We start from the raw sequence: 24,139 nt of genomic DNA, 5'->3' as shown, positions 1-24,139 counted from the left end.
GGGCGGCGGCGGCCCGGGGAGCCCGCCCGGCCCCGCGGGGCTGCCAGCCCCGGCTCCCTCGGTCGCCCCGGACCCGGGCCCCAGGCAGGCCGGCCGGCCTGCCCTCCGCTCCGCGGGCCGGCCTGCGCTCTTTCCCTTTCCCTTCCGTTTTTACTGCCTGTCACTTCAGCACGTCGCCTGTGCTACCCCAGCACACCGGCTAATCCCCGTGTCTTGCAGGTAACGTTTCGGACAAGAATCTACCACTGTAATATTAACAGCCAAGGCGTCATCTGCCTGGACATTTTAAAAGACAACTGGAGCCCAGCATTAACCATTTCTAAAGTTCTCCTCTCCATCTGCTCCCTCCTCACAGACTGCAACCCGGGTAAGTCCCTGCGCGGCCACGCAGGCCGCCTGCCACCTTGCAGCCGGCACCCGAATAACGTGGCCCTCGTCTCACCCTGTTGGCTTCGGCCGGCGCGGCTCCGGCCTCCAGCGCGGCACATTTCCCTCTCCAGGGCAGCCGGAGAGGGGCTGGCGGCGGTGGTGGAGGTGATACACCCTACCTGCCTGCTGTTCACTGCTCCTCAGGCTGACCCGCCAGGAAGGCGGCAGTCCTCCTCCTGCACATGAAAACTCCTTCCCCTTCCAAACCAACTCTGGTTTTGGGTAAGGGTTAAGCGCTCTTCGCTGTAGTACTGTAGTAATTCAGTAACGGAGCTAGAAGAGCCACAAACGCAGTTCTGGAAACAAGGGGATTAGCCTTTTACTTTCCATCATCCACTTAAAACCAGTGACCAACTATGCCACAAGTAGTCCTCGCTGCTTCTCTAACCCACTCGTTATCCACACCAGTTAAGAGGAATATGCCTTGGTTTCCAAAGTCAATTTTACAGTTTGTATTTCTATATGTGTCTAAAGAGGAGAGAGACACCAGATTTCATGCTCTGTTATGTATAATAAAAATAAACTTGCTGGAAAAATAAAACCTCTCCTTAAAATCTGATCTTTCCTAGAAGGCAGACTTATATTGATACAAGTACACTTAGCAATGAGTATGTCCCAGGCCCTTTTAGAAGGGGTAAAATAAACATGAAACGCATGAACCGGTGAAAGTCCGCAGTAATGCAAAATATGACTATTGGATTGTTGTCTTTTAAACTCCTTAAAACTTTAATTGGCATTCCGCTCTTTGTTAAGTAATAGCTTAGTGCGTCACCATAAATACACACAAATCAATAAAGATACAGACCATCAATTCAGTATGTTTAGGTTGTTGCAATGTACCTTACCTGTGTACTTCCCTTGTATTAAATTCACACTTCAGCTTTATTTTTAAGTTTTTATTTAGTAACTTGTCTGAAATAAGTGGTTTGCTTTCTTTTCTTTTCAGCTGACCCCCTGGTTGGAAGTATTGCCACTCAGTATATGACTAACAGAGCAGAGCATGACAGAATGGCCAGACAATGGACCAAAAGATACGCTACATAAATTGGATTTTCGTCAAACTCTTACATTATTCTTCTGTGATGGAAAGAGCTGCTTATGATTTTGAAGGGGTGGGGGGAGGGAGGGTGCTGGTAAAGAGTAGGGTATTTCTATAACAGATTTTATTCAGTCTTTTATTTCTTAAGATTTTGTTGTTGTAACTTAAGGTATCTTGCTACAGTAGACAGCTAGGATTGGGAATAGCATATTTTAAGACTGTAATTAGTTCAGCAATATTAGCTCACGTATAGTACCGAGAAGAATGTAAACCTCAGACTTCTTTGGTTTTCAGTTTGCTTGCAATATGTAAAAGATTAAAACAGCTTAATTTTGTACAGGTACATATGTTGACATTTATGTAAAAGTCCTTTCAAGACTTCACACACTGTTTTTGCTTTTTGTTTTGTTTTTGGTTTGGGGGGTTTATTTCATTCAGGGTTGGGTTTCCTGGTTTGGTTGTTTTGTTTTGTTTTCGGTTTTGTTTTTTGGGTTTTTTTTGTTTGTTTTTTTTTGTAAAAAGATGTCGGGATTATTTTCCCCTATGGAGGGCACATTGGTATTTAACAAAATCTTTTTAAAGACTGTCATCTCATGATCTGTGACACGGAGAGGTGGATATATGGCCTCATATATGAAATGAGAAGTAGTTAATGTATTATTTTATAAGCCAATCTATCTTTGTGAAAAGAATAAAGGGTTTAATCAGGACTTACGGTAACCTGTAGTGAAATACCTTAAGCTGTTTAACTGTAAGGCGTGGATAGGAGTCACTCAGTGGATTGGTTGTATGTTGTGGGCTACTTAAGTCTGCATTTGTTACTGTGCTAATAAAAAGATGTTTAAAAAAAAGAAGAAGAAAAGATTTCTGCTTAGTGCCTTGCTTTGTCATTTTGCCAGAACAGTGTCTCCCCGTACGCTTTGAGGATCACAGTATGGATAAGGACAAGGGAGTTCCGCAGGTGAGTGCGCTGACTGCTGCTATTTTGGGAAAACACTTCTAGACAAGCTACAACGAATGACAGCTAAGACTTTTTCAACAGTTTACTGTGTGAGTGTTACGCAGGCTGGCACGGCCCATGAGGAGGCAACCTGCCACAGAGTCCATGCTGGTTACTTTTTAGCTTAAGTTTTCACAGCACTGGCTTTTCAGGACTGGTACATTGTTTGAAAGTACGACTGGAAAAGCGTAAGAGAACTTGAAGGGAAACAGGCAGGAGATAAAAGAAGAGAATATCTTCATGGTTTTCTGATGGAGTGGTCTGTTCCCACTTGGAAGAGGAGAAGGAATCATGTCCTGGTAAGCTAGCAGAAGACACCTTAAAGGAGAGTAAGGGAGACTTAATCTGTAGATCCTTTAACTACCTACAAAGATTATCTCCTAGAGACATGGTGTTTGCATTGAGGTGTGTAGCAACAGGGCAGTTAATTGTGGATATGGCATTTTTGACCACTCCCTTAAGATAAAGGCCGGAAGTACAGATTCATTTTCACACGGTAGGTACTTCACCTTGCAACATTCTTCTGAGTGCTGTGTGGTCATCTGCACTCTCAGATTTATTTTGGTACTTTAAAATAAATTCTGTTTGCATTTGATTTATAGACTTCCCTTCCTATCTACATATAGACCAAATCTAACTTGGTCCAAAGTAATCTGTTAATTAGAGGTACCCTTCCTCTGTTGGGTGACTGCAGGTAGTAGTATGTTAGCTTCCTCTGCTAAAGTGCCTTCTTTTGAGACAACATATGTTTTGGTGTATGAGCTCCCTCAGCTGTTTGGCTCAGCCTAGGAAAATTATTGGTATATAGCTACATCACACCAGGAGCATCTCTGGTAATCCTTTCCTCCCTGCCTCTACTGAGTGAGGTGGTAAATGGCTTAATCTCAGTAGGTTTTTGTCGGCTCCTTGCTTCATGCTACCAGGACATGCCAAATTAACTGTTGTAGCTGGCAGGGGGGAGGGAGCTGACTTGGGGTGACTCATCTGCACAGTGTGTATTCAGCAGGATACATGTTTAAGAGGAACAGAGAAAGATGGTTCAATTTACTAACTTTTTTATAATAATTTTTCTCCATTATCTTGTGAAGGGACTGTCTAGCTCTGTAGTAGGTAAATGATCCCAGTGACCTAGGACAGGTTTCAAGTCAGTGGAACAGTAAGAACAAAATACGTGTCCTGCCCTTTAGCTACTACAGTATGCTCTGTACTTTACTTATTAACCCTATGTAAAACTGTACTACAGCAAGTTTCGTTTTGACTCAGTACCAGCCACTGTGTGTGCATTGTTTGCAGAGGAGACACTCCCTTTTCCATCACTTGTCAATAAAATACTATGGTATTTAGAAAAGGCAATTTATTTGAGTGCTTAAAAAGCATCAGAATAAGCTTACGAAAGAAAACAGTGGGTGTTGGTTGCTTATGTGAATGCCCAAAATGATCTAAACTTGTTTCTAATGAATTTAACTAAACCAAAGATAACATGTTTGCCTTTACGTAACCTGTTTGGAAAAATGGCCTTAGTCATTCAGAAGATCCCTTTTCCTCTTGTCTGTCTTAAAACATTGTCAAGTCCTGGGTGTCCAGGGGAGCGAGTGAGCAAGCTGATCTCGCACGACATGGCTCTGGCAGCCTACACGTGACATCAGTCTTGGCAGTGGAACTGGTGCCGAGTCTGTGGGGTGCAGAACTGGACAGGAACCAGGCACCTCTGCTCCTTCCATCTCCATGCATTTTAAGTTAATTCTGACTTGTCAACCTGCACTCCCATGGCTCAAGGATCCGCTTCAGTGACGATGTGGGGTTAGCAGAGGTCTTTGGTTATTTTGACTGATCCAAAGCTGAATCAAGTCCCTTCTAGAAGAAGGGTTCTGCAGAGCTGAAGAGGAGGAACATAACCAATTCCTTGATGAGAGATTGCAGCAAGGAGGTGAAATGCTGCTGCTCTGATGTCACCCCTGCTTCCCAAGCACGCAGGCAGATGCGGAGTCTTCTGGGTAGGGAGAAGCCTTGAGTACACGTGTGTTCGGTCGGAAATGAGTGAGGAGGGAGTGTTGTTCTGCAGCATCGCTGGGGACAATGACTATTACTAGCCAGGTTGGGGGAGGTCATGCTATAGTGCTTACTCAGCTGCAGTGTTGCAATGGAAACAATTGTATGTTTCTAGCAGGGCATTACAAGAGCTTGCTCATTCATAATTGCTCTCTTATCTTACTCCTTGGCCACGGCAATCCAAACTACATTGAGCAAAGCACATAAACAGTTTCGTCTGCCTTCCTTATAAAGGTAGGAATACCTGCTTAATTTTTAGTGAATTGTACTGATGCTCTGACATCAGTAATGCTGATGGACTTTATTTGTCAGTATTCTGGAAGAGCAATGCTATAAGCACACAGCTTAATTGTGATCATCAAGCACACTTAATATTTAGCAGTTATGATATGACAGTGCAAATATTGCTAGTGGTTTTGCTGACTCACAGTGAAATTCTCAATATTTGTTCAAAACAACATTAATTTAGTGGAAAATGAGGGAACTGGGTACTTCAGTTCACTCCCTCTCCCCACTCTTGTCTTCAAATACAAAGAAAAGCTAGTATCAATTAGTATAAGAGGGTGTTAGGGGCCAAAAGCTGGCCGCTCTTTCTGGGAACAGTTGTTCATTCTGTCCCTCTATATCCAATTTTGTTTAGTTTACTGACAGGCTGACCTAGGACAGCAGATGCCTGCACCACAGGTTTACCAGCGTGGAGAGTCAAATACAGCACATGCAGTTGTGCTCCAGCTGCTGGATGATATGCAGCGTATTAAGACCAAGGCCACTTGTACAGGTATTTCTGGGCGTTTGCCGTGGGGATATTCCCAAAAGGCAGCCTCCTACACTCCCTAGCCCCCTCTGACAAAGTAGTACAGCACTCTGTACCGGGTGTTATCTGGCCTGTAGCTACGTACCAGGGGTGGATTACTGCAGCTTGGCTGAACGGCTGGGTAGGAGTATTATGCAATGCGCTAAGCAGAGCCCAGGCAGTACCTCCTGCATACAAAATTGCTCTGTATAATTTCTTGGTAAAATTATCACCTGTGTGAATGTGACTGATTTGTACTGGACATGCTGGAACAAAACCACATACAGCTATGTTGTCCTTCAGGTTGCAGTTATAAATTAATGAGTGCTCTGAGAGCTTTTCTGGTTTGTACAAATAAATTCCTGAGCTGAAAGCACTACTTGCCGGACTTTGCTGACAAGCTTCATGTTGGGGTAGATCTGTTCTAGTATCTCCCACAAGATTTGTTTTTTTTCTTTTTTTTTTTTTTTTTTTTTTTTCTTCTTCCAGACACTCGCAGAACTTGAGCGGCTAAATCTGCTGGTAGTTGTTCCTCCTGCCCCAAACCCTCCTCCTGCATCAACACACTGACCTCAGCCTCCTGCAGCATCAAAAAGCCCTGTGGCCCTGTTTAAGGTCAAGGTAAAAGGACTGTTGCCACTTCAAATGTATCTTCTCTCCAAATTGAATGCTTATTGTAGCTAGTCCTATTTGTGACTAGAGGCTATAGATCTGCAGGGGGATTGCTTAATGATAAGCTTGTTGATTTGTCCCTCAACATGGCTGTATCCAGGCATGGTCAAAGCCCCTGCTAGAGAGGTGTCCACCTGTCCCTCCCTCCTCCATAACCCTTGTTGTAAGAGAACTCCTCTCATGAAGTGCTTTCTAAGGCTTTTACTCCCAGTGACTTCTTCAAGCCAAGTCCGTGAGAAGGAAGGATACCTCTTAGCCATAAGCTTGCTGATTTTATTGCTGAATGAGATTATTGCTTTAAGTGTGAGAAGCAAATGGCACAGAAAGGACTTAGGCTGTGACCTGGCAGCAGCAGACAATGCTAAGGTAGCTTAGTTATCACAGTTATTCCCTTTGCTCTTCCTTCCAGGCAAGGGAAATGTTGATTTGTTCTGGGACTGGGAGAGTTTGCTTGCTAAGAAGGTGAAGGGCTCAAGCAGTGTTTTCCGATCTGTCACAGTCACTTCCCACAGTCTCACTTTCTCGGCCCTTGCCCATTGCTGTGCTGCTTCTGTTTCCACTTGCCTTTGGTCCAGGAGGTCAGTTTTGTTTCCCAAGACAATAACTGTTACCTACAAACAAAACGAAAGGGTGAGCTTTCACCAGACACAATGCTTTTAAACAGCAGGCAAGTAGCAACATGGTTCAGGCCTGTTCTTTAACTTAGCACTGGCACAAGGTAAGCTGCGTGCAGTCTTGGAAGATCAGGGTCTGGGATTTGAATTAGCTTCATCTACTTGTGGGCTGGGAGCTGGTTCTAATCATAGGATATACAGGACTTCCCCTTCCCCTGCCTCCGGTTGCTTAAAGGGAAACAATACCGAAGAGAGCCAAAGTTAAACAGCCCTATTGTCAATTTACTTGGCAATTGAGCTGCCCTAGACATGCAGGGGAAGCCACTAGAGGGACCTAAGGTGACAGTCCCCTTTCGCTGAAAGGGTCAGATAAGCACCAGCACCATCCTCTCGGGAGCAGTTTCAAGAGCAGCCGGTTAGCGAACCAGAGCAGCACAGCTGTATCAAGTCAGACCTTTAGTTGTAAGGATCAATCGAGTGACATCTGTGTTGCCAAGAGAGCACGGTGTGGTGAGCTCAGCGGCCTGCCCGGTGCTTCAGTTCTAGGAAGCACTGAAGGTAGTGCTGGCCGCTTAAAATTACTGCTCCTGCCTATTTTAAGTTAACCATTTTCTAAAAATGTTTTACCAGCATCAGCTCTTAGGGGAAACCATGCCTATATTTATAGTTCAAGGTCCTTAGTCAAACTCTGGTCTCTTCTCTACACTAGTGGTTTGACAAAGATCAAGTGATAAAGTCCTCTCTTGCTGCTGATTTGGGGTTTTTGCTTGTGGCCACACCTGCTTGCTCTTTCCTGTTCATCAGGCTAACTCCAGGACGTCTTCTGTTTCTTTCCAGCTAGAGGTGTTTGTCCTGTTCTGTGAGGTCTGAGGCTTCCTTTCTTTTCTCTAGCAGCCCATCCATGGTGTTTGGAAAAAATGTTTTTCCCTCTGCGATGGCTTGGAAAGAAGCTATAATCTTCATATGCATTTACCGCATGTTCCAACTGAATTTTACCTATGGTTAAGCTCTGTCAGTGTGAGAGAACACAACCTCTATTTAGTATAAAATTTGGCCAGGCTTTAAGGTGCGTGTTGGAGAGCCCTCACAGCCAGCAGAGGCAAGGAACCAGCCATCAGTGCTTTCTGTCATCTGCCACACAACAGGGGACTGTGCCACTCAACAAGCTGAAGTTCTGCCAGCTCAGAAGCACCATGTGTGGAGATACATCCCTAATTCAGTTAAGGATGCATTCTAGCAGAGCCCAAACTTTGAGCCTCCTGATGCTATCTTAAGGTAGGACTCCTGATCTCACCTTCTACCTGCTTCAAAGCATATTTTGTAGGAGCTAGAAATCACAGGAATAAAACTAATTTATCCAGCTTATTGTGGGCACCACTCTTTCAACTCTGTTATCCTCAGTCAAGATCACAACTTTAAACCCTTTCAGAGGATAAGCAAATTGGCTGTTTTCTAAAATACCTGCATGCAACGAGAGAGAAAAGTTCTGGCCAGTAACACAGAGAGAGGGACACAGATCCTGTTGGGGCTGTGACTCCCTCTCCGCATTACAACATGCCTTAAAGTAACAAATCAGGGCCCTCACAAAACTGCGCCGGGGAAGAATTCCCTGCTCATCCACCTTTCCTTGCCCTGCAGGGGAGTTATGATTGACTCCCGTATCCCTGATATACGTGACAGTCTGCAGCTCACACCAGCCCTACCAGCTACCATACCTCTCCTGTGACTGCATGTTCGGCTGCTGTCAAACTTGAAGCCTGCTTTCCTCCACCACCCTGTGTGCTGTCAGTACTAAACAAGTTACATTTTTGGGAAGTCCCTCCCTACCATTATCCAATTAATTCTTCATGCACTTTTATTTTTTTTAACAGCACAAAACAGACATTTGGAAAGCTGTAGGCTAAAGACACTAAACAGGGAAAACTACTTGAGAATATAAAGATACTGTAAGAAAAGCCATAATGCTAATGCCACATGCAAGTTATATTTGTTTAGCTAAGCTGGAACACTGTCAGCTGAAAACACTAGCTGCTTTCTAAGGGAAAATAGAGCAGTCATTTCACACAATTGAATTGATTCAATATGGTTGTTAAAATACATTAAAGCCGCTTTGCCAATTGACTAATGTCTGGGAGACCCATTGTCAATTACACTAGTTTGTAAGCCATCAAGTACATGAATACAAAACAAACAAAGATAATGCCCTTCGTTATATTTTTCTATGCACTTGACTTCCCGTGTACAATATCTAAAAAAACACATGAACTGCGCTGCTGTAGACCATATGTTTTATTAGTCATAAGCGTCCTGGCTGGTGCATTCAGCTAACTGAATTTTAGCTGTAGTAGAGGAAGTAAGGAGGGAAAAAAAAAAAAAAACACACATTCTTTTGCATGACCTGCATGGCATGTGAATTAGGCTACCCCAGCATGCGAAAGCTTCCTTTTGCTGGATTGGCCAAGGCTGTGGGTACATTCGTTTTCCTTTGTATGAGAGTTTTACAGAAACAAAATCTATGCTTTGCAACCTTAACTTCCTATCACTGATATACCGATAAGCCAAGCAGTTAAGGCACCATGCATTTACCTCCTTTTTGTCTCTAAAGACGTCGATCTCCTTTTTGAGCTGTTCGACTCTTTGGAAGGCTTCGAGGCTGGTCACGGCATACACAAGAACGAAGCCATCAGCAACAGAGAAATAGTGTTTTGGCAATTCTACGCCTTCCTGCAGACCCCTGGTGTCATAAAGCCGTAACTGTTCCTTCACGCCTCGGTCTGTCTCCACCGACGCCAAATACACATCTTCCATTGTGGCACCCTCTTCTAAGCCTGTTTTAAAACAAGGAGGAAAGTTCAACTGGTGTAAGTACAGCACCACTATAAGAATTATTTGCAGTACAGCAGAATTTCACCCCAGCATAGCTTTCAGTGCATGTTATCCAGAGTGACTTGACCTGGACTTGACCTTGCCTGACATCCCCATGAAGGGCTGCATTCATAGATCACTGCACCAGCTATTTACAATAGTGACACTGCATAAATACAACCATCTAATATATGAGCACACGATTATGTCTCTAAAATTAATCTATATGACATGCACATTCAGGATAGGATAAGATATATGGCTCTTCCCCCAGGTTTCCCAAACTGCAACCACCCAGTGTACCAGTTCTGTGCCAAGCACGCTGCAAACAGGCCTGCCCAAACATACCCTTTCGGAAGAACGGCCAAGGAACACCAGATAGTCAAGTACTAACATCTTGAGCCTACTTCTTTGCTTCATACTGAGCTGGATCACACGACAGAAGCAGGAGCCAAAGGAATAATTCTGGAAATGAATGTGTATTGGTGGTACAACTAACCAACAAGTGCCATCAAGCCAGAAAGGGAAGTGGATGTTTGCATGCAAGCAAAGTTGCATGCTATATTTACTCAAATACACAATGAGCTTTTTCCATCCCTTAGGGATCTAAAATGACTCAGATTTGCCAATAGGAGCAAGCTCGTTTACTGCAAGGTAAGAGCATGCACAAGGTAACAAGCTTTCATATATATATCTCTCTCACCTGCTCCATGGTAACTATCTGCATACTGGCTCTCCTTCCTCTCTCCCCACAGTAAACATGAGGTAATTCAAGGCAGCTTACTTTGAACTAATTAAAGCGTTTTTTCCCAAGCCAAACCTGAAAACACATATATCACCTTAGCTTCGTGGTCCCCTGAATGCAGATGCATAAGGTTACAGGTCCCAACAAACTATGTATAGTGTAGCTGGGCCACTTTCAGAGTCCGTTCTAAGTGTTCATATAAACCCTCTGCAATCCACGTTTTTGCCTCCGCTGCACTCCTGTATACACAAATTGTTTGCCGTTGCAGGGCTACAATAATGAGCACCGCATTATTCTCTTTGTCTGCCAAAAAAGGACCATATTAGTGCATTGTTTAAGAAAACACAAGGGATTATCTGGCCTGTGAAAATAAGGATTTTGCTATATTCAATGACACTATTCAAAATACTTCACATTGACAAACAAGCTAAAGCATTCCACCCACGCTGATGGTTTCTCATGATGTATGCAGCATTCCTGTGCAGGAAAGTGGCACAAGCTGTTCTTTTTGCCCCTCTGTGTGCAGTCTTCATAGATCAAACTCTTATTAGGTTTGCAACGATTAATTTATCTCGCCTCCAAATATAGCCATGCTAACATGCAACAGCAAAACTAAGAGTAGAAGGACAAAACAAAGATTAATAAAAAGAGGAAGCACGAAGGCATTCTGTGTGGTTGGAGAATGTGTTACAAGGGTGTTTTTAAAGGTAATAGAGCCCTTTCTGGTATAGCGCTGTACTTTTTCTTGCTCTGCTTCATTGCATTGTACAGACAGGTCAAGGGAATATCTAGCATCAGTAAATGCTACTTTGGCAAGAAGGACTGAACCATAAGTACCTAAGTTTTCTCTTTAGAAAGTAATGAATAATGTTGTGCAGGTTTTTACCATCTAAACGCTGCACTGTAATTCAACAGTCTTTAATATATCCACATTCTCCTGTGACAGTCTCTTCCTAGCGGCATTAAAAGTAGCAGTGAAAATTATGTCTGTTAACATCCTACTTGAAAATGAAGAGGAAAAAATAAGATCTGGGAGTTAAGTCAGCAGAATAGAGCAACAGATTTTGATGTGAAATGGGGGGGGACGACACACTTTGGAGGGAACTAGAATTTATGCATCAGTATCAGATTGGGGGAGAGAGTATATGCAAGTAGATTCCTAAGCCAACACAGCTAATTTTTAGACATACCTGTGTCACCTTATTCTAGGTCCTGCTTCCAAAGTCCAGACTGCATGCTAGCCACATCTTGCTGGCAAACATATTTACACTTCTTGTCAGTACCATCCCATTCATGCATTTTCCCAGACTCCATTCAACCATGTGCCGGGCAAGTTGTTGTACGAGCAGCACAGCTACTCAGGAAAGCCTAGTGTCCTAGGAAGGTGTGTGGCACCATCCCATCCTCCCTGTCACAAGGACCCCAGCTCTCCTTTCCTTCGCTGCAATCCCCAGGCATCCTCCCACCTTCGCTACCTGGGTGGGCAAGGGCAGCTTGTGCTGGGGAGTTACTGCCCTGCAGACTGCTGCCAGCTTGAGTAGGTTGTCCTTGGAGGAGAGCATTATTGTAGCAGGAGAGAGAGAAAAGGCCCACCAGTTTTTCTAAATTTACAGAAACATATTTTGAGATATCTACTGCTGTGACACAGATGAACAGGCAGATGGAACTGGCTTTCAGGTTCAGAAGGTATGGGGGGAAAAGGGAACTAACAAGACAGTGAACAATCTCGTGGGTTTTTTGGAAACTAAGAATAAAAAAGTTAGGGAGGAAAGGGAGGAATAGACAGGAGATTGATACTGTACTCTAGTGCCTATTTAGCTGGTGCAAGTCTTGGGAGAGGCAGAAAGGTCTTCATCTATGTTACTGACTGCTGCCACAGAGGAACTGCAAGGGGAAGCCTCAGTCATGAATTGGGTGGTGTTTCAACCCCTGGTGGTTTCCCAATGAGGAAAAGAAAAGGTTCAATATACTAATGAATACTGCACGCTCAGGCTAGACAAGGCAGAGATATTGCAAATACCAAAATGAAGCAAAATTAGATAGATGGAATTTCAGAAGTTCCCAAATGACTCTCAAACATAAATGCAGTGCAAATTTTGTGTCTTCTTGAGTACTTTTGAAGATCTCCTATGTAATCTCTCCCTCCCTCTTCCCAGCAGGGATTTAGCAAATAGCTCCCAAAGCCTGCTCTTCCTTGTGTTTCTACAACTCCAGGATAACAGGCTTTGCTTACTCAGATCTCGATTGACAGTATATCAGAGGATCCCTGACTTGGAGAAGAGCTGGACAGGACTCAACAGGAGCTGGTCTATATAGATTTGGCTGCTAGTTAAATACTGGTCCCACCAACCAGTAGCCACAGTTGTGACCCTCAGTTGCATACATTCAGCTCCATTTTCATCCATTTCTAAAATACAAAGCTGACTGCAGCTCTGCCAGGAGGTAGTTTTGATTTAAGAAACAAAGAGGTAAGAATGCATGATTGGGTTAATTAGCCTCCACATCTTTGGAGCTGTGAAAGCTAAAACCCCAAATCTCTCCAGCTGAGACCAAGCGAGGCAAATTCTCTCTCCTTATGGGTTCTACCACAGTAATATATGGTGTTTTCATTCCCAGCTAGTAGATGATTTGAAGTAGCTGCTTATGAATAACCTGACCGTACTAGCTATTTACGTAGCCAGGAGGCAGAGATAAGGAAAATTGTATTTTCTACAGGAAAAGTTCTCATCTTCTCCTGCTTAGCTGATAAGCTTTACCATAGGTTGAGGGGCCAGAGATACTTTAAAGGCAGAAGGAAGACTCCTTTCTGTGCCATCACTGAACAGGAGCACTGTTTAGGGAAAAACACCTATCCTCTTTACAGACACGTCCCGTGCCAAAGTTAAGCCAGCACCTCTCCCGTTAGCTCTCTCAAGAGAGCCCAGACCAAGCAGTGCCAGGTACCACAGGTATTTAGTGGGACAAACTTCTGCTGCCAGTCAAGGACCGATTTCATGACCAAGGAGAAGTCTGGCCCCTCCTTCCTCAGGAGTGCAACAGAAGGTGGAGGATTTGGACAAACACAGCATTGAAGCCACAAAAAGAGAGATTGTCCCAGGTACCAGGCAACTGTATACATACATGGAAACCTTAACAACTATTTGGCCCAACCTATGGCAATATAGTCCCTGCATGACTCAAAGCTAAATCTGCACCCATTTCAAACATCTCCTTTCAGGTTTTGTTTGATTCCTTGTCTCAGCTTAGCCAGAGAGGCTGCTGTGCAATACGTACGTTACTTTACGCGGCTCTGACAGCTTCTCTCATCTTTTTGCCCTCTCCTTTCTCATCCTAGGGCCCAAGCCAAACAGCCCCTCTTACAGTTTTAAAGCCTAGCACAAAGCCCAGTACCACACATTGTTGCTCACATGCTCTGGGGACACAGATATTTCTTTTTCAGGGGTATTCCTCCCTCCCTCCCTAGTAATTTTTCCTCTGACCTCAAGCAATCTTAGTGCCTTTGCAAGAGTGCTAGCTGCTGACCATGTAAGCAGCTGTAGCACTTAGGGACTTCATCCATGACAAGCCAGGCAGAACTGAAGGTACACATTTTTCTAGGAAGAAAAACACAGCACAACCGGGTTTACAGCACCATCACCAAGCACAGAGCCAGGAGCGTGGGCTTAAAGCCAAGGGCTTTATATAGCAGCGTGAAACCTCCAAGGACACTAATCACTTCCCTGATAGCAGCTGTGCCACCACTCCTTGTTACAGGAGAGTCAACACGAGGCACGTTAGCACTGACATAGACTCGTGGCTGATTTACAGCCAGGAGGAGACCCCCACGTCGACGGCTGGGACACCTCAGAGGATGGCACCAGACCTTACGCTCTGAGCCTGCAACCAAGTTCGAGCACACCTCTCGTCACTGGGAGGAGGACGTGGATGCTGTCAGGAACAGAGAGGCTCCGTGTGTTGGCCCTCCCCAGGGCACCCCTGCCCCTCTCCCTGGCCCTCGGACCAGCCGCAGAGCTGCTCCTGACGTCAGTCAGGAAGCACAGGTTTTGAACCAGCTTGTGTCCATGTTGCCGTACCCGGTGAGCTGCCTTGCTGGTTGGCTCTGAACAGACAGGCTTTCAGCAAACACACTAGTCCTTTTCGCCTCCTGCCAAAAAGACCAGCAGCCAAGATGTACATGTCAGCTTTCTGGAGCTTGCAAGCTTTAGGAAACGAGGATCAAGATCCAGTAATCATGTTTTAAGCATGGAGGGGCCACCCCTGCAACGGCAGCACCGACAATGAGTCTGTGCAGTTTAAGCAGCTCAGCTAAGGAGCAATCAAAGACTTGCCATTCCTCAACCTCTGTCCTTGCCCAGTGAGACCCTCACAGTGGTGTCCTGCCTCTGCAATTCGAGGGTTAAATCAATACAGATTGGAGAAGCAGATCTTCTGGGCACCATTTTCACCACCCCATACCTCAGGCACCCTCTGGCAGATCTGCCTGTGGGCTGAGGAAGATGCAAGGAGGACAGTGGCCACTCAGCGGGACTGCCAGAAATACCAACCTATCAGTCCATCCCCCAAAATGTGCCTGATGGCACAAGCGGGCGATATCAGAAGCCCTGGGCCATGGCTGCTCATCCTTTGGGGCTGCAGTGGCTTTGTACAAGCCCTCTCCATACTCTGATCTTGACTCTGCTACTTGCCCTCTTTCTCCGAATGCCTTGGGAATAAGATTTGACCAAAATCATAAAAAACGGGAGGCTACCTCCTTCCTTCTCCCCTTGTACCCCCCCTCCACTATCAGCTGCTCCCTCCCTTGCTGTTAACTCTGAAAAATAAGAGCAGAGCTGCGGGAAAGGAAAACTGATCTTTATAAGAGAGGGGGGAAAAGTCTGCGTTGCGCAACAGCTGAGCTGGAGCGGAGCGTTTGGGAGTGACAGAGGGACACCCGCAGCTAACCCCCAGGCACGAGGCCTCCCTCCGGTTATGTCAGCCAATATTCATGACATTGTATAATCATGTACATGGCTGGCTCCATAAATAGCTCCTCCGATCAGCAACACCCGAATATCCTTCCTGCCTGGGTCGCTAATAGGAGCTCGGGGCAGGAAGTAATGCAAGGCAATACGATTTAAGCAACGTGGCCTTGCTCGTGCTGCTCGGCTGTCTCTGACAGTCACCGAGCACAGAGGAGAGGCAGGTCGGTAGCAAAGGGAAAATCCTTCAGCCTGCAGGTTTTGCAACCTTCACACTGAAAGCTACACGGGGCTACGTGCATAGGGCTCGGTAGGATGCTGGAAACAGATGTTGCTGCAACATTAGAGGAAATCCTCCTTTTAAACAAGGGTATTAGCACGCAGTTCTGTATCACGCTTTGCCAGCAAATTCCTCCCATCCACACATTTTAAAGGCGCAGTGACTGCAAAGCACCATTCTAGAAATCCTAGTGTTTATCCAATAACTTACCCCAACATTTAATTTACCGACCCAAGGAAAAAACACAAATGGACTAGACATCTTCTGTCAAAGCCCTGAGATTCACCCCTGGTGCCACCCCTTGTTTCTGGGTGAGGCAGGAATAATTCATCAGCCTGCTGATCGCTGCCCTTCCTCTCAAAGCCAAGTCATGTGGAGACAGAGGGAAACAAGTCAGCTTTGCCTTCATTACCCTTCCTTTGTGCACAGCAAGTCTCAGACATCCCATGCTCCTCTCTCAAGTCCGTTTTCCATGGGAGGATTTCTTTGAGAGCCAAGAACCTTGGCCCTTGAAGTTCAGCACAGAATGTGGGACATAAAGCAGAGCTGTTTTTCTTTTCAGCGCTTTGATTAAATATTAGCCACAACCAAGCAGAATAAAGCTTTAAGAAGACGGAACAAAAGTCTGAACAGTCTCTCCACTCATCATGTGATAGCTATTTATTTTTCAGGCATCTACAGCATCTTTCAGGGAACGAGATATTATGTAAATAGGCAGCAAGCTCATTGCCTACTTTCTGTGTTTGTTTCTTTTTAAACATTCATGTATCTTATAACTGGGAACATCACGGAAAGCGTTCTTCTCCAAGCCTCTTTTAAAAATTGGTACGCAAGGGACTAGGAATTTCAAGAACTGCCCAGAGATGCAACAAAACCACATTGATTTCCTCCTTCACCTCAGTGCCGTTTGCAGTCCTCGGTTACTGCTTTTTGGGGGCCCACACAGAACAAGATTCTGGAAAAGGAAATGATCCCCCCCCATAAAAAAGTAAAAATATCTCACCAACAGTATGCTTTCCATAGAGAAGCTGCTCCAAAATCGCAGTCTTTCCCACCGAGGCCATTCCACAAACCACCACCTTGTAGCCCTTTCCCATCTTTCCCGAGAGGGCAGAGTCAGCAGGCAAGCCCTGTGCAGACACAGGAGTCTGTTAGCCTGGCGCGGTGGCAGAGCGCAGCACCAGACAGAAGCAAAGCCCCCAAAAGGCGAGAGGCAAAAGGCAAAGCAGCGGGTGACTCGGAGCCACAGCTCCCTCCCTGGCGCTCACCAGCGACTGATATTTTTAGGACTAGAGTTTCCTCCCACACCATTTTTTAAGATTTTAGGCTGCTGCCATCGGTGCCGATGCTTGCCTGCAGCCTCGACACTTGTCCCGTCAGGCTCGGGGAGAGTTTGCAAGCACTGAAGTGTGTAAACCCTCTGGGGCAGGGGCTGCGCTTGTTGGCGTGTGTGTACACTGCAAGACTTGCATTATTTGGCTTCGTGTTTTTGCTGCGGGCCTGATGGTATCTGGTGGTATCAGGATGGCTTCTGGAAACACGACAAAACGGCGGTTCCTTCCCTTTTACTTCGTGCACAGAAAGTTTCTAGCTGTTACAGGCTAGGAGCTAGAAAACAGGAGCGTTAAAGGCAGAAGCACAGGAAAGCGAATGCAAAAGCAGGTTTTTTTGATCTGTTTTAAATCGGTTTAGATGGGCAGGGATTGGTTTTAGCAGGAGGCCTTCAGGAGCCAGGGACAGCTCCCTCTGCAAGTGAGCCAGGGCAGGGTGGCAGGCCCTAACGCTCAGGTCGCTGTTTGGAGCAGTTTGCCACAGAGCGAGCTGAAGAGTACTTTTTTAGGACCATGAGGGGCTCGCGTTGTCCTGTTTCGATTGCAGTTTAACTGGGTAGCGCTCCACAAGCCAGGGTGCTCTGCAAAGCGCACACTGAAAAACAGAAAGGTCACCCCGCAGCCGCAGGGAGGCAGGGGGGACCTGCAGGCAGGGGAAGCCCGATTCCCATTTTGATTCCCCGGCAGGGCCCGACACCTTCACAGCAGCACCCTGGGGACGCCGCAGGGAGCCAGAGAGGGGGATAAAAGCCTCCTCGGCACCGACAGCACCGGGCAGAGCCGGGGTCTCGGCCCCCGCACCGGCTGCTCACGCTCACCTCGGCCGGGACCACCCCTCCGGGGAGCCCCCCAGGCCTGCAGCACCTGGCGCCAGCCAAGGGCGCTGCACTGCTCCCCCCCCGCACTGAACAGGCCTTAGGGTTGGTTTTAGGGCTTTTTTTCCCCTTAGGATTTATGATTTAATTTCATTTTTTTTAAATTATTTTTTAGGACTGTTTTAAATCCCTTGCTAGTCTGGGGCTCTTACGGGGGGAGGGGGTGTTTCAGGGGATGCCCCGGCTTGCAAAGCCCCCTCCCCAAGGCCAGCCCCCAGCTCCGCGGGCCCCCGGCCGCGCCGTGCCCCGGTGCGCGCCCCCGCCTGCAGCCCCGCGCGCCCCCGGCCCCGCGCGCCCCCCGCCCGCCCCGCGCACCTGGGCCGAGCTTCTCACAGCGCCCCGTGGGGCCGGGCCCCGCCCCCTGCCGCCCATTGGCGGGCGCGGGGGCCGGGCCGGGGGGGCGGGGCGAGGAGGGAGGCCCGGCTCCCCCAGGACTACATTACCCATGAGGCGCCACTGCCGCTGCCGGAAACGCGATGCCGCCGCAAGGGGTTGTGGGAAGCAGCGCTCTTCCTTTCCGGTGCTGGGCGCCATCAGGTGAGGGCTTTCCTGAGCTCGGCCTTTCCCGCAATCCGGTCCCATCGCGGGCCCGAGGCGGCCATCCGCCCGCCTCGCTGCCGCCCCCGCCCGCCGCCACCCTGTCGGGCTGGGACGGGCTGCTCCCGCGGCGCGGGGGCTCTGCGGGGAGCGGGGCCCGGGCGGGCCGCGGGCCCGGGGGAGGCCGGTGGAGGGCCCGTGGGCTGCGCCTGGTCGGGGCAGCGGCCTGCTTCCCCGTGGTGTGTGACGGGGAGGGGATGGGGACGCGCAGTCTGAGCCCGGGATGCACGGTGCGAGCGGGAGGCCGCACACCGCAACGCCGCGGGTGCAGGCTGATGACAGGCCGCACGCCTGGGTTTGGCTCTGGGTCTGCAGCTCGTTTGTGGTGTTTTATGCCATAATGCAGTCATAAACAAGGGGTAGCTTGGGGTGGCAAGAGCTGCGCAGAGAGGGGTATGGAAAATCACACACGAACGGGGTGGGGTTTTTTTGTGCAAATAAAATGAGCTGCGTTTTTCTGATGGTGATTTGGGTGGTGGCTTGATGGAGTTCAGTTACATCTGCTAATTGCTGCAGGTGTATGGGAGCTCAAAGGTTTTTAGAGGTAATTAAACCACGCTAAAAACAAAGACCACACCACTCACAGTCACATACTTTATAGATTAATATTTATAACTTGGTGCAGATGTTAAGTATTGATTTTGGTAGTATCTGACATGCACATCTGAAAAATCCTCAGCTGAGGAGTTCAACACTTAAGAACACACAAAAAGGAAGACAGTTGCTGAGAACGGTAACTGCTGTGTGTCCTATTGGAGGTTGCCGAGTGCGAGCCGTGTTACCAGATGTGCCAGTGGTGTAAAGAGGCGTGAGAGCATCCTGTGTGTCAGTGGTGGTACGTGTATGGTTTTGTGCAGCGTCTCTGTTGGGAGCTGTTCAAATCTAAAGTCATATTCAGTGCACTTTTTTCATTGACCTCTTGGTTCAGCAGGTAGACAAACATGGGTGCCTACAAGTACATCCAGGAGCTATGGAGGAAAAAGCAGTCGGATGTGATGCGATTCCTCCTCCGTGTCCGCTGTTGGCAGTACCGCCAGCTGTCTGCCTTGCACCGGGCTCCCCGGCCCACCAGGCCAGACAAAGCTCGCAGGCTGGGATATAAGGCCAAGCAAGGTAATGAGACGTAGAGGCGAAGTCCGTGTGCTTCGTGATGGAGTGACTGAGTTTTATGTCCACTTCCTTCCTTCCTTACGTGATAGTAGAATAACAAAATCTGAAACATAAATATTCCCGAAGAACCTGAAGTGTCCTGCATGAAATGAACTTAATATTATAAATGTGTTAAATTGGTAGCAGTGCCCACAGCCCAAAACCGTACTTCGCGTACTTTTGAATTCATGTCTTCTGTGGCCATTTTGGCAGATGGAGATCAAGCGGGCTTTGGCTTTAATTCTTGCTCTTGTGCTGTGTTACTGCTGCAGAGGTGACCAGTGCTTTTAGTAACCTGGGTTTGGAGGGGGTGTCCTTTTTCTCCCCAGATTTTATCATGCATTACTTTGACTGTATTACAGCTGTACGTGCTTGAGTAAGCAAGATGACGTAGTTTGTGCTGTCATTAGAAAACAGTTACTGGTCAGTGAAGGAAACTTGGGGAAAGTGGTCGTCCATCTACAACTTGAGCAAATCCCTGAAACAGTATGTTTGTTTGTTATGAAAATATAAAGCTAAGAGTCTACACTTCTGTTACCGTTTGTGAAGTTTGTCTCGTTCCCTCATTTTTCAGTGATCAGATTCCAGCAGGGTTTGTGGGTGGCTTGCACTTCCGTGCTTTGTGAATGCTACCAGCAGAATATGGGATTTTAGTTTTGGGATAGTTGTTTCATTGGGTGTTTCAGGGTGGGAGTTTTTTGTGTTACAACGTAGCTGTAGCTGTTCTTAGTGTATTTGGAACTGCATAGTGGAAAGGTGCCATAAACTGTGGTTTGGAAGTAAAAAAATAGTTGTGACAGGACATCGCTTCCCTTACTCAGTTGTAATAGAAGAAACAAAAGCACTTTCTGCTAGCCACCTCCAGTTGTAGGTTTTTGTGAAGGTTGGTATAGTGACGGAATTTTCATGTGAAGCTTTTGGGGTGGGAAATGCATCAATGGACATCAAAATTGCCTTGCTGTGATTTGCACTTGCTACACTACAGAATTCTTGTAGTTCCTAAGTCACCATTTCTTTTAGGTTACGTTATCTACCGTGTCCGTGTTCGCCGTGGTGGTCGGAAACGCCCAGTCCCGAAAGGTGCAACCTACGGTAAACCTGTGCATCATGGCGTTAACCAGCTGAAGTTTGCCCGGAGTCTTCAGTCTGTAGCAGAGGTGACTATTTTGGTTATTGCTCAGAAACTTGGCTGTCAGAAGGTCTTACTTAGTCTGTAAAAGTTGAAAATACTCAGAGACAAAAAGACTCCAAACAACTGTTTTGTTAATGTGTTAGGTAAAAGGTCTTGAATACTGATGGCAGGAAAGCACCAGAGTGTCTTGAAAAGCTGTATTCAGAGAAATGAAAAAACTATTCAGACTTCACAAATGTGGTCTGGGGAAAGCACTTCTTAGGTGGTTTATTGATGTTCATAGCATATGCTTATTTCTAAAGTGTGCCACAATATTTGTAATGAAAAATAGACATAGAACTAGTATAAACCCCAGTAAAATAAAGGGTTAGGCATGAGAAAGAAAAGTTCAAATATGCTAAGGTGTCTGACTTTACTCATCACTAAATTCCACGTCTGTGTTCTGTGCCATCCTGTATGCGTTACCAGCTTTAGGTAACGGTCCTTTCACAAAGTACAGATAAGTTCCTGTCGTAAAGTATGTAGCACCTGTTTGTGTAGTAGGAGTGCGGCACAGCGCGCTTAGCTGTATCATAGGATCTGAAAGCAGCACGCCAGAGACCTTCTGGTTCTTCATAAAAAACTTTGGTACCTCACAAGCACAGAGATTGGTGGTTAATTTGTTTTTAGGTGAGATGTTGTTACCTGCTGAAATACCCAAAACGGAACCTTTCATTTGATGACATCTTTAAGTTTCATAATGTCACAGTAGTAGTGTTGGAAGAGACGTAGTACTCACCTCTAGAAAAAACTTTCAGTGGGTTAGAATTAATATTAGTCTGCACTCTCAAAAAAGAGACATTGTGAAAGAATGCTCATTGCTTTTCCATCTCGAAGCAGAAGACTTCTGTTCCCAGGACTTCAAACATATTCATAAGTGAATATGCAAGTTGAATATGGTGGAGGGGTTTTAAAAGGGGGGGACACACGTAACTGGGACATGATAATTTTAAAAAAACACAGATGATGAGTTTAAATTAAAAATGCGATTCTGTATTTTCAGTGCTCATGGCATGCTCTTCATATATGCTATTACCAGAGATCTGATGGCTAATCACATGCTCGTTTGTGGTGGCAGCTCATGGAAGAGGTTATTGGCCCTCAGTTCGAAATTTTCTGAGTCTGACACGCTCTTTCCTGGAAGACTTACATTTTTCAGATGGAAAACCTCCATTGTAGCTACCATCCCCACATGGGAAGCTGGTTGAGGGTGGTTGGTGTTTTAATGTTTAATATATGTGTTGCTCTCACATGCTAGAATAAAACAAGGACTTGAAAGAATTGTATTGCATGTGCAGAAAATAGTCAAGTGCTTTTTAGTGGAAGACTGTAGTAACAGGTTGGGATCGCACTGGGACAGAAGATGGGTGGGCTCCATTGGTACATGCTTTCCCATGGTGATGATAAAGTCCTAGGATTAAACACACTTTTAGTGTTTTGAATAAGCATTCTTGACAGGAGAGGCAGATGGAGTTGCATAATTGATATTTTCTGCTTTGTTTTGTTTTCTAAACTAAGACTGCTTTTTTCCAACCACAAGTGAGGATGGGAATAGCAAACACTAATATACCAGCAGTGGAACAAAGACTTGTTACATCAGCTGTTTCTTTTCTCCTATCAGTACGGGCTTATTCTCTGCAGAAATGTCTTCCTCCCCTGTAGGTTTGGATGTGCAAATTGATCAGTCTTTCATAACTTCCCACAAAGGATTGTTCCATGGCCCCAAGTGCAGCTTGTGCTCTTCATCTTCACGTTGAAGTTGTTTTTAACTCTGTGTATTTACCTATTGGGTGCTTCTGCGTACAAAGTAGTTCTTCCGTTTGTCAACCAAGCACCTTTCTCCTTATATTCTTTAAAACATGTTTCACGTAGGAATCCAAGCAGCTTTTTTTTTTTTTTTTTTTTTCTCTAATACAGCATTCCTTTCAGCTATTACTTTTTCTTGCGTATTTGCAACTGGAAGGGGAGCAGTTCTTTTAGGAAGAGAGGGTCTCTCAGGGCTAACTGAAATTTCTAGCACCTACAAAATTTTAGGCTTGAGTTACTCAGATCTTTCTGTATGAAGAGTGCCCTGCATCCATGATTTTACAGCCTTTTGCATTTTTTTTTCCTCTAGGAACGTGCTGGCCGTCACTGTGGGGCTCTGAGAGTCTTGAACTCATACTGGGTTGGTGAAGATTCCACTTACAAGTTTTTCGAAGTGATCCTGATTGATCCCTTCCATAAGACCATCAGGCGCAACCCTGATACCCAATGGATCACCAAGCCCGTTCACAAGCACAGAGAGATGCGTGGGCTGACATCGGCCGGGCGGAAGAGTCGTGGTCTTGGCAAGGGCCACAAATTCCACCACACCATTGGTGGCTCACGTCGCGCTGCCTGGAGAAGACGCAATACCCTGCAGCTGCACCGTTACCGTTAATTCTTGTAAATGTAACGATCTAATAAAGCTGATGCGGGTTGCTGAATTTAACAAGTGCTTCTGCTGCTTCTTGGTTTATGTGGAGAAGTGTAGAATTCTCCAGGAGTTGAGTTGTTTCCATATTTCGAAAGGTTTTTGAAAATGTAATTTGATATTTGTGGAGATTGTAGGCCCCGAGCATGGAGTTCTGTGATGGGTTTCACTTTTGATAAGACTGAAAAGACACGTGCAGTGTGAACTGAAAGCTTAATGGCTAGTCCATGTTCTTTTCTCTGTTGGTCTGAGTATACTTCTTCACTCTCTGTAGGTCGGGGTCTCTGTGTCCTGTGCTTAGACTGAAGGCCAGCTTTGGTCTTGTGCAATGAGATGTAAACTGAAAGTGCTAGTCTATTTTTTATAGGTGATTAAATACTAATGGCAATTTTATTTTTCAAGTTCTGTTTTTTTTTTTGTATGTCTTCAGTGTGAAATCAGCTCTTGAGCCTGTGTTATCTGCAAACGTAGGCTAAATTGACTAAGCCCAGAATAGAAAGGTAAGGCTTGCTCTGTTCATGAAAGTGCACAGTATTTTAAATATGGACACTTCACGAAGAACTATGCGATGTTTTAGGTTGACTAATAAAATATTGACTGTAGAGTAGGTATTACTTCATTTGTGCAAGATTCCAGGCTGTTCATTTTACATTTTGCAGTGGAGACAGTGTTTTGTATATCTGCCTTTTGATACCAGAACAGAGAACGTTTCTCTGGTGTTAGAGCTGCGTTCTGATTTACTTTGCATGGTCAGGTGGTAGAAATAATCACATTTGGAAGACAGATGAATGTATTTTAGGCTACATTTTGTGAAATTGCAGTGTGATCTTTCAGCATGAAGTCAACTTGCACATAAATGCTGAGAGGAGAATAACTGCAATTTCTGGTGAATTAGCTGCACGGCTGTCCTAGCTTCCACAAGATTTCGTGCCACACCCATTGGGTAGGGATAGGAAAAGGGATCGATAGACGGCCCAAGAAGTAGCTGTGTCTTCCTCGAGCTTCAACTTGGGATGTGGAAAGGCTCTTAAACAACAGAAAACTAATGCCAAGACTGAAAGGTCCAAGATTTGCCCTTCAACTGAGAAATTAACTTACTTCGCTCTTTAAGCTCTTA

The 24,139-nt window shown here is 45.9% G+C and overlaps 3 protein-coding genes and 1 long non-coding RNA gene across 10 annotated transcripts in view; 3 read left to right on the top strand and 1 right to left on the bottom strand.

The window, feature by feature from the left end:
• The window catches only part of UBE2E1 (ubiquitin conjugating enzyme E2 E1), a 46,338-nt gene extending 44,027 nt beyond the window's left edge, over nucleotides 1-2,311 (top strand). For 2 of the 5 annotated variants that reach the window (XM_087771429.1, XM_087771462.1), the window contains exons 5-6: nucleotides 220-367; nucleotides 1,376-2,311. In XM_087771429.1, coding sequence (XP_087627555.1) covers nucleotides 220-367; nucleotides 1,376-1,473 — 246 coding nt within the window. In that variant the 3' untranslated portion in view covers nucleotides 1,474-2,311. The remainder of the gene's footprint in view (nucleotides 1-219; nucleotides 368-1,375) is intronic. The other 3 variants (XM_087771438.1, XM_087771452.1, XM_087771445.1) reach the window with 3 other exon arrangements.
• A 4,041-nt stretch (nucleotides 2,312-6,352) lies between these two features.
• Nucleotides 6,353-18,026, bottom strand: NKIRAS1 (NFKB inhibitor interacting Ras like 1). 2 transcript variants are annotated; one of them, XM_087771475.1, is made up of 4 exons: nucleotides 17,966-18,026; nucleotides 16,448-16,574; nucleotides 9,183-9,424; nucleotides 6,353-6,593 (listed from the first exon to the last, which is right to left on the bottom strand). In XM_087771475.1, the coding sequence occupies exons 1-4, from the start codon at nucleotides 18,020-18,022 to the stop codon at nucleotides 6,354-6,356; spliced, it is 666 nt and encodes a 221-aa protein (XP_087627601.1). In that variant the 5' UTR covers nucleotides 18,023-18,026; the 3' UTR covers nucleotide 6,353. The 2 variants fall into 2 exon arrangements, with proteins under 2 accessions (XP_087627601.1, XP_087627609.1); XM_087771483.1 differs by lacking the exons at nucleotides 16,448-16,574; nucleotides 17,966-18,026 and adding an exon at nucleotides 15,857-15,984.
• On the top strand, nucleotides 9,347-13,919 carry LOC148057602 (uncharacterized). The gene is made up of 3 exons (XR_015707765.1): nucleotides 9,347-9,457; nucleotides 9,736-10,115; nucleotides 13,804-13,919. It is a non-coding gene; the product is annotated as an uncharacterized LOC148057602 (long non-coding RNA).
• An 88-nt stretch (nucleotides 18,027-18,114) lies between the features above and the next one.
• RPL15 (ribosomal protein L15) lies at nucleotides 18,115-23,415 on the top strand. 2 transcript variants are annotated; one of them, XM_087771406.1, is made up of 4 exons: nucleotides 18,115-18,187; nucleotides 19,179-19,360; nucleotides 20,417-20,553; nucleotides 22,684-23,415. In XM_087771406.1, exons 2-4 carry the CDS (start codon nucleotides 19,189-19,191, stop codon nucleotides 22,987-22,989), a joined length of 615 nt encoding a protein of 204 aa, XP_087627532.1. In that variant the 5' UTR covers nucleotides 18,115-18,187; nucleotides 19,179-19,188; the 3' UTR covers nucleotides 22,990-23,415. The 2 variants fall into 2 exon arrangements, with proteins under 2 accessions (XP_087627532.1, XP_087627541.1); XM_087771415.1 differs by having other exon boundaries at nucleotides 18,123-18,187; nucleotides 19,176-19,360.
• The last annotated feature ends 724 nt before the right edge of the window (nucleotides 23,416-24,139 follow it).

Source organism: Nipponia nippon, unplaced genomic scaffold (assembly GCF_047370975.1).
Source record: "Nipponia nippon isolate SJK-2023a ecotype South Korea unplaced genomic scaffold, ASM4737097v1 scaffold_1, whole genome shotgun sequence".
Classification (NCBI taxonomy): Eukaryota; Metazoa; Chordata; class Aves; order Pelecaniformes; family Threskiornithidae; genus Nipponia; species Nipponia nippon.
This window is presented reverse-complemented; position numbering and strand designations above follow the sequence as displayed.